At 71.3% G+C, this 9,075-nt stretch overlaps 1 protein-coding gene across 1 annotated transcript; it reads left to right on the top strand.

Moving 5' to 3' along the window:
- Positions 1-3,120: 3,120 nt before the first annotated feature.
- LOC311204315 (tudor and KH domain-containing protein-like) lies at positions 3,121-8,784 on the top strand (the record flags this gene model as incomplete). The annotated part of the gene is given in 13 exon segments (XM_084280762.1): positions 3,121-3,244; positions 3,405-3,511; positions 3,602-3,616; positions 3,618-3,792; positions 3,930-4,069; positions 4,698-4,977; positions 5,807-5,973; positions 6,934-7,106; positions 7,960-8,024; positions 8,129-8,280; positions 8,365-8,444; positions 8,536-8,669; positions 8,747-8,784. Coding segments are annotated over 13 exon segments (1,650 nt in total), but the record flags the coding sequence as incomplete, so codon positions are not given.
- Between the last annotated feature and the right edge of the window lie 291 nt (positions 8,785-9,075).

Raw genomic sequence — 9,075 nt, 5'->3', positions numbered from 1 at the left:
CACCCCGGCCAGGACCCCCCTACCACCAGCACACGGCACCCGTGGGTGTTCCCGGGGACTGGAGACCCCCCAGCACCCGGTGTGACACCCAAGGAGGATCCAGCACCCGCTGACACCCCTGGCAGGACCCCCCCACCACCGGCCTATGGCACCCGTGGGTGTTCCTGGGGACTGGAGACCCCCCCCAACACCCGGTGTGACACCCAAGGAGGATCCAGCACCCGCTGACACCCCTGCCAGGACCCCCCCCACCACCGGCCTATGGCACCCGTGGGTGTTCCTGGGGACTGGAGCCCCCCCCCAACACCCGGTGTGGCACCCAAGGAGGATCCAGCACCCGCTGACACCCCTGGCAGGACCCCCCCACCACCGGCCTATGGCACCCGTGGGTGTTCCTGGGGGCTGGAGCCCCCCCCAACACCCGGTGTGACACCCAAGGAGGATCCAGCACCCCCAGCGAGGGGCTTCGGCACCCATGGGTGTTCCCGGGCACTGGACCCCCCCCCTGCACCCAGTGTGACACCAAGGAGGATCCAGCACCCCCAGCGAGGGGCTTCGGCACCCATGGGGGTTTCCGGGGACTGGAGCCCCCCCCTGCACCCGGACACCCAAGGAGGATCCGGCACCCGTGGGTGTTCCTGGGGGCTGGAGCCCCCCCCCCACCCAGTGTGACACCCATGGCACCCAAGGAGGATCCAGCACCCCAAGTGAGGGGCTTCGGCACCCATGGGTGTTCCCAGGGGCTGGAGCCCCCCCCCTGCACCCGGTGTGACACCCAAGGAGGATCCAGCACCCCAAGTGAGGGGCTTCAGCACCCGTGGGGGCTCCAGGGGCTGGGGGTGTCTCCTCATGGAGGGGTGACCCCCCACCCATAGGGGCTCCGACACCTTGGGGTGCCTCCTGTTATAGGAGGGGTCTTGTCATGGGGGTCCCATCACGGGGGGTCCCATCATGGTCCCGTGATAGGGGTCTTGTGATGGGGGTCCCATCAAGGGGGTCCTGTCACAGGGGTCCCATCAAGGGGGTGCTGCCATGGGGGGTCCTATCATGGGAGTCCTGTGATGGGACCTCCCATCACAGGGGTCCCGTCATGGGATTCCCATCACGGGGGTCCCGTCACGGGGGGGGTCCTGTCATGGGGGGTCCCATCACGGGGGTCCCGCCACAGGGGGTCCCATCACGGGGGGTGCTGCCATGGGGGGTCCTATCATGGGATTCCCATCACGGGGGTCCTGTCATGGGGGTCCCATCACGGGGGGGTCCTGTCATGGGGGTCCCATCACGGGGGTCCCGTCACGGGGGGTCCCGTCACGGGGGGGTCCTATCACGGGGGTCCCATCACGGGGGGTCCCATCATGGGGTTCCCATCACGGGGGTCCCGTCACGGGGGGGGTCCCATCACGGGGGGTCCTGTCATGGGATTCCCATCACGGGGGGTCCCGTCACGGGTGGTTCCATCACGGGGGTCCCGTCACGGGGGTCCCGCCACAGGGGGTCTGATCACGGGGGTCCCATCACGGGGGTCCCATCACGGGGGTCCCGTCACGGGGGGTCCCATCACAGGGGTCCCGTCACGGGGGTCCCATCACGGGATTCCCATCACGGGGGGTCCCATCACGGGGGTCCCATCACAGGGGGTCCCATCACGGGGGGGGTCCATCACGGGGGTCCCATCATGGGGGGTCCCATCACGGGGGTCCCGTCACGGGTGGTCCCATCACAGGGGGTCCCATCACGGGGGGGGTCCCATCACGGGGGTCCCATCATGGGGGGTCCCATCATGGGGGGTCCCATCACGGGGGTCCTATCACGGGGGTCCCATCACGGGGGGGTCCCGCCACAGGGGGTCTGATCATGGGGGTCCCACCACGGGGGTCCCATCACGATGGCCCCATCACGGGGGGGTCCCACCACGGGGGGTCCTGTCATGGGGGTCCCATCACGGGGGGGTCCCATCATGGGGGTCCCATCACGGGGGGGGTCCCACCACGGGGGGGTCCTGTCATGGGGGTCCCACCACGGGGGGGTCCCATCATGGGGGTCCCATCACGGGGGGTCCCATCACGGGGGTCCCGTCACGGGGGTCCCATCACGGGGGGTCCCGCCACAGGGGGTCTGATCATGGGGGTCCCACCACGGGGGTCCCATCACGATGGTCCCATCACGGGGGGTCCCGTCCCCCGAGGCTGCCGCAGCCCCGCGGAGCAGCCGGGGGTCCCTGGGCCTGTTGCTCCCCCTCCCCCGGGCTCCACGGGCGCGTCCCTGCGGGGGGGGGACGGGGCGGCGGCCGCTGGCAGGTGAAATAAAGGCGCTTTGGGGACGGCGTGTCCGTGGGCTCCATCACGGGGAACCGGGGGGGAGCCGTGGGGGGGACCGGGGCAGCGCGGGACAGCACTGAGCCCCTATAGGGCCGCCCGCCTGTCATTCACCGCTCCGTGCGGGACCGAGCCGCTCTGCCGCTCGGTGATTGGTTCCCCCCCGTCCTTAGCGCGGCGGCGGATTGGTCGCTTTATTCCCAGGCGGCTGCTTCGCCCCGCCCCTCCCACTCCGCCCTCCCCTCCCGCCTCTTCTCTGCGGGAGGCTGCCCGGCGATTGGTCGCCGCTCCTTCGGCGGCGATTGGTGGAGAGGGGAGGAGCGCTGCTCTGATTGGAGCGCGGCGGGGAGGGGGCGGGGCTGCCGGCGGCCGGACGCGTGAGGCCGCGGCGGTGCGAGGGGCGGCGGGTGTGGGGCGAGGCCGCGGCCTGGGCCTGGTGTCCGGTGCTCGGTACTCGCTGCCCGGGGCCGCTCCGCCGGGACTGGGGCTCTCCGTGCGGGGCGAGGCCGCTTCGGGAGGCGGCGGGGGCTGTGGGGTGGGTGCGCACCCGCTGCGGCGGCGCCTAGGCCGGGAGGCGAGGCCTGTTCCTGCCTGGGGCAGGGCCTGGGCCTGGGGCTGAGCCTGGGCCTTGGGCCGCTTCCAGGGCCGGGCAGAGCGGCCAGACGGGTGGGGGAGCCCTTCACGGCGGGTGCGTGGGGACGGGAGGGCACCCCCGTGTGCGGGGGGTGCTCAGCCTGTGTCCCTGCCCAGCGGCGGGGCTTGGCTGGGGAGGGGCTCCCGCTACGGCCAGCCCGCTGTGGGGAGGATGTCGGTGGAGCGGGGCCCCGGGGGCGGGCTGACGGGCCTGCAGAAAGCTGCCGTGGTGCTGGGGATCCCGGCCGGTGCTGTCGTCTGCTACATCCTGTACCGTAGGTACCGGGAGAGCCGAGGTGGGTATTGCTGGGCGCTGTGTGCTGGCCTCTCCCCATGGCCCAGCTCCCCCTCCCCGTGCCCCAGCTCCCCTCCCCGTACCAGGGGGGTGTTGGGAGGTGCTGTGGGCCTGCCCTGTGGGGTTTCCCTCCATCCACCCTCGCTGGGCTCTGCCCTCAGAGGAGCGACTGACCTTCGTGGGAGACAACGAGCTGGCCATGGAGATGCGAGTGCCCCGGGTAGCGTTGAAATCCATCATCGGCCGGAAGGGAGCCACCATCAAGAAGGTGAGGAGGCGAGAGGCTGCCCCACTCCTGGGGTCAGAGAGAGCCTGAGCTCACCAGCCATCCCCTCCCCTCCCTGCCCTGTGCCCGCAGCTGAGGCAGGACACGGGGGGCTCGCATCGATTTGGAGGAAGAGGAGGAGGGTGAGGTGGCCGTGCTGCAGATCTCGGGCTCCCCCAGCCAAGTCTGCCAGGCGAAAGCTGCCGTCCACCAGGTCATCACGGAGAGCGCCCAGGTGTCGGAGCAGCTCTGCGTGCCACAGAGAGCTGTTGGCAGGATTATAGGTACTGCTGCCTCCCCCAGCCCCTTCCACCCATCCTGGGAGGGCAGAGGACACTGGGAGGGGCTTTCTCACCCCCCTGACAGGGGAAGATCTGCAGGCTGGAGCCTGGCTCTGGCTCTGAACCTGTTTCTCCTGCAGGCCGGGGCGGTGAGACGGTGCGGAGCATCTGCCGCAGCTCGGGGGCCAGAGTGGTCTGTGAGCGTGAGGCCAGCACCAGCCTGGCCCCAACCAGGGTCATCCACCTCTCAGGGACACAGAAGGAGGTGGCAGCTGCCAAGGTGAGTGGGGAGGCAGAGGGAACACAGCTCAGCCCCTGGGCCCAACGCTCTCAGAGGGGACACAGCTCAGCCCCTGAGCCCAACCCTCTCAGAGGGGCTGGGGGGGGACACAGCTCAGCCCCTGAGCCCAGCGCTCTCAGGGGGGACACAGCTCAGCCCCTGAGCCCAGCGCTCTCAGAGGGGACACAGCTCAGCCCCTGAGCCCAACACTCTCAGAGGGGCTGTGGGGGACACAGCTCAGCCCCCGAGCCCAACGCTCTCCAAGGGGCTGGGGGGGACACAGCTCAGCCCCCGAGCCCAGCGCTCTCAGAGGGGACACAGCTCAGCCCCCGAGCCCAACCCTCTCAGAGGGGACACAGCTCAGCCCCTGAGCCCAACGCTCTCAGAGGGGCTGGAGGGGGGACACAGCTCATCCCCTGGGCCCAACGCTCTCAGAGGGGCTTGGGGGGGTATCAGCTCAGCCCCTGAGCCCAACCCTCTCAGAGGGAACACAGCTCAGCCCCCGAGCCCAGCGCTCTCAGAGGGGACACAGCTCAGCCCCTGAGCCCAGCGCTCTCAGAGGGGCTGTGGGGACACAGAGCTCAGCCCCCGAGCCCAACCCTCTCCCCTTTCTCTCCCTCCCACCAAGAAACTCATCTTGGAGAAGCTGACTGAGGACGACGCCTTCCGGAAGGAGCTGGCGCAGTCGACGGTGCTGCGGAGCCACCGCAAGCAGCCCCTGGGCAGCCGCTGGGACCCGGAGCCGCTCCCCAGCGCGGTGCAGGGGCACAGCAAGGAGGAGGAGGGGAGCTCATCCTGGGATGAAGGCTCATTCCTGGGCCAGGCTCCCTTTGAGGAGGTGGAGGATGAGAGTGACGAGCTGGAGGAGCCCGTGGCAGGGCCTGACGCGGCGGTGCCGAAATTCGAGGGTGAGAAGGAGCGTTTTGGGTCATTTCTGAGCTTACAGTGGGGAGGTGGGGGGGGGAAAAAACACCTGGGAGGAGCAGATCATAGAATCATAGACTGGCATGGGTGGGAAGGGACCCCAAGGGTCACAGAGCTGCAACCCCCCTGCCAGGGTTGGAAGGGACCCCAAGGGTCCCAGAGCTGCAACCCCCCTGCCAGGGTTGGGAGGGACCCCAAAGGTCCCAGAGCTCCAACCCCCCTGCCAGGGTTGGGAGGGACCCCAAGGGTCCCAGAGCTCCAACCCCTTGCCACAGGCAGGGACACCAACCTCCAGGCCTGGAGCTACACAAGGTTGCCCAGGGTCCCACCCAACCTGGCCCTGAACACCCCCAGGGACGGGGCACCCACCCCCTCTCTGGGCAGCCCCTTCCAGCCCCTCACCACTCTCTCTGGACAGAACTTCCCCCCAATCTCTCCTCTCCCCCTTCCCTCCTCCAGCTTCACCCCATCCCCCTTGTCCTGCCATTATCCACCCTTTAACAAGCCGATTCCCCTCCTGTTCCTGGGGTCCCTTCAGGGCCTGGGGGGCTGCAGTGAGGTCCCCCCACAGCCTTCTCTTCTCCAGGCTGCCCCAGCCCAGCTCCCTCAGCCTCTCTCCATGGGGAGCTGCTCCAGCCCTCTGAGCATCCCCGTGGCTCCTCTGACCCCTCTCCAACAACCCCACATCTCCTTGTGTTGTGCCCCAGCTCTGGACACAGGACTCCAGCTGATCCCCATCCCCTTGGGACGCTCCCCTCATCCCCTCTCCCCTTGGGACGCTCCCCTCATCCCCCTCTCCCCTCTCCCATTCAGTCCCCAGCCCTGATTTCAGCTTCCCTGCGGACGAGCACCTGGAGGTTTACGTCTCAGCGGCTGAGAACCCCGAGCACTTCTGGGTGCAGCTGGTGGGGCAGCGCAGCCTGCAGCTGGACAAGCTCACGGCCGAGATGCGCCAGTACTACCAGAGCGGCGGCGGCGCGGTGAGACCCCCGCCCTGACCCCCTGCCCCACACACCCTGCCCTGCTCCCCCTACCCCCCATCCCCTCTGCTGCCCCCCCACACCCCCACCCTGCCCCCCTACCCCGCGCCCCCTCGGCTGCCCCACCCCCCACCCCCTCGGCTGCCCCCCCCACCCCCCACCCCCTCCGCTGCCCCCCTCTACCCCGCAACCCCTGCCCTGCCCCCCCCGCCCCACATCCCCCTCTGCTGCCCCCCTGCCCCACACCCTCTGCTTCCCCCCTGCCCCACACCCCCTGCCCTGCCCCCCCTTACCCCACACCCCCTGCCCTGCCCCCCCTTACCCCGCGCCCCCTCCGCTGCCCCCCGCGCCCCCTCCGCTGCCCCCCGCGCCCCCTCTGCTGCCCCCCCCACCCCACACCCCCTGCCCTGCCCCCCCCACCCCACGCCCCCTGCCCTGCCCCCCCTACCCCACAGCCCCTCCGCTGCCCCCCCACCCCACACACCCTGCCCCCCCCTACCCCACACACCCTGCCCACCCCACACACCCTGCCCTGCCCCCCCCCTCTGCTGCCCCCCTGCCCTGCCCCCCCCTCTGCTGCCCCCCCACCCCACAGCCCCTCCGCTGCCCCCCCACCCCACAGCCCCTCCGCTGCCCCCCCCACCCCACACACCCTGCCCACCCCACCCCCCCTGCCCTGCCCCCCCGTCTGCTGCCCCCCTGTCCTGCCCCCCCGTCTGCTGCCCCCCACCCCACAGCCCCTCCGCTGCCCCCCCCTACCCCACACACCCTGCCCCCCCCTACCCCACACACCCTGCCCACCCCACCCCCCCTGCCCTGCCCCCCCACTCTGCTGCCCCCCTGCCCTGCCCCCCCCCTCCGCTGCCCCCCCACCCCACACCCCCTCCGCTGCCCCCCCCACCCCACACCCCGTCCATGCCCCCCCTCACCCACCCCGTGTGTGTCCCACGCCCTCCCCAGGCAGAGCTCTCTGCTGCCCACCCAGGGGACATCGTGGCTGCTCCCTACATGGACGGCAGCGACTGGTACCGGGCCCGTGTCCTGGGGGTGCTGGAGGGCGGCAGCTTTGACCTGTATTACGTGGATTTTGGGGACAACGGGGAGGCCCCTCTGGAGGCGCTGAGAGCCCTGCGGTGAGCACGGGCTGGGGGGGCTGCCGGGGGGCTGTGGGGACCGGGGGGGGCTGCAGGGCCCAGGGGGCTGCCAGGGTTGGGGGGGCTGCAGGGACCAGGGGGGCTGCCAGGACCCTGGGGGCTGCCAGGACCCTGGGGGCTGCCAGGGTTGGGGGGGCTGCCAGGGTTGGGGGGGCTGCAGGGACCAGGGGGGCTGCCAGGACCCTGGGGGCTGCAGGGCCCAGGGGGCTGCAGGGACCAGGGGGGCTGCCAGGACCCTGGGGGCTGCAGGGCCCAGGGGGCTGCCAGGGTTGAGGGTGCTGCAGGGACCAGGGGGCTGCGGGGACGGAGGGGTGCTGGGGCCTGGGGGGCTGCCAGGGTTCAGGGGGCTGCCGGGACCGGGGGGCTGCTGGGGTTGGGGGGGCTGCAGGGACCGGGGGGCTGCAGGGACTGGGGAGGTACCGGAGGGGCTGCAGGGACTGGGGGGCTGCCGGGGTTGGGGGGGCTGCAGGGACCAGGGAGGTACCAGGGGGGCTGCTGGGGTTGGGGGGCTGCAGGGCCCGGGGGTCTGCAGGGACTGGGGAGGTACCGGGGGGGGCTGCAGGGACTGGGGAGGTACCGGGGGGGGCTGCAGGGACCAGGGAGGTACCGGGGGGGCTGCTGGGGTTGGGGGGGCTGCAGGGCCCGGAGGGCTGCAGGGACTGGGGAGGTACCGGGGGGGGCTGCAGGGACCGGGGTGCTGGGGGGCTGCAGGGACCGGGGGGCTGCCGGGGCTGGGGGGGCTGCAGGGACTGGGGGGGCCGCAGCATCATCCCCCCCTTGTCCCCCCCCCTTGTTCCCCCCCCCTTGTCCCCCCCTTGTCCCCCCCTGGCAGGAGTGACTTCCTCAGCCTGCCCTTCCAGGCCATCGAGTGCAGCCTCGCCGGGATCGCTCCAGCTGGTGAGCAGGGAAAAGGGGGTGGTGGGGGGCAGGGAGGGAGGGGACCTTCATGACCCCCCCCTCACCCTTCCTGGGGTCCCCCATCCCCCCGTTACCACCCCCAGGGCCTGTCTGGGAGGAGGCCGCCCTGGACACCTTCGACCGCCTCACACACTGCGCCCAGTGGAAGCCGCTGCTGGCCAAGATCACCAGTTACATCCCAGTAGGACTGGGAGCCCGGCCCAACATCCAGCTCTACGACATCCACCATGAGAAGGTGACCCCCTCCCCACTACCCTCACCCCCTCCCTCACCCCCTGTACCCCCTCCCTGAGCCACCCCCATCCTCCCCCTCTCCCAGGCCCTGGACGTCGGCGCGGAGCTGGTGCGGCTGGGCTGGGCCGTGCCCCGTCCCCAGGAGCAAGCGGAGGGGCCGGGGGGGTGAGGACAGCCCCCGCAGCCCCTCCCCGAGCCGGACACACGGTGAGCAGCCTCGGGCCCCCCCTGGGTCCCCCCCCCGGTACCATCCCAGTGTTCCCCAGTTACCCCCCCGGTTCTTCCCCGTGCAGAACACCGGCACCTGCGTTTCCCTTGAGAGCCTCTCCGAGCCCCAGGGGACCCCCGGTGGGACCCCCGGTGGGACCCCATCCCCCAGCAGCCTCTCCGGTGAGTGCAGCCCCGGGGAGGGGGGTGCAGCCGCCAGCCGTGACCTCGGGGCTCCCGGTAACCCCCCTTCTCCACAGATGGTGCTTGTGGCAGCGGTGAGGACGGCACGGGGACGGTGAGGAGCTCCCGGTGATGGCCCAGGAGGGCTGCAGCTCCCGGTGGAGCCCAGCCCGGTGTCCCAGGGCCGTGCTGCCCCCCCCACCCGGTACCGGCTGCGTTGGGGGGCTCCTGGTGCTGGGTGGGGGGGGAGGGTGTTTGCCCCAGCCCCGTTTTTGGGGCTGAGGGGGCTCCGGTATCGTTGTTCAATAAACTGAACCTTCTGCAGCTTCGTGGCTCAACTCTCACCGGGACACCGGGGACACCGGGGACCGGGATGCTGCTCCTGGTTGGGGGCTGGAGGGGGCAG

The sequence above is a fragment of the Gallinula chloropus genome, assembly GCF_964237585.1.
Source record: "Gallinula chloropus genome assembly, contig: HAP1_SCAFFOLD_551, whole genome shotgun sequence".
Taxonomy (NCBI): Eukaryota; Metazoa; Chordata; class Aves; order Gruiformes; family Rallidae; genus Gallinula; species Gallinula chloropus.
Note: the sequence above shows the minus strand (reverse complement) of the source record. Positions and strands in the feature narration are given on the sequence as shown.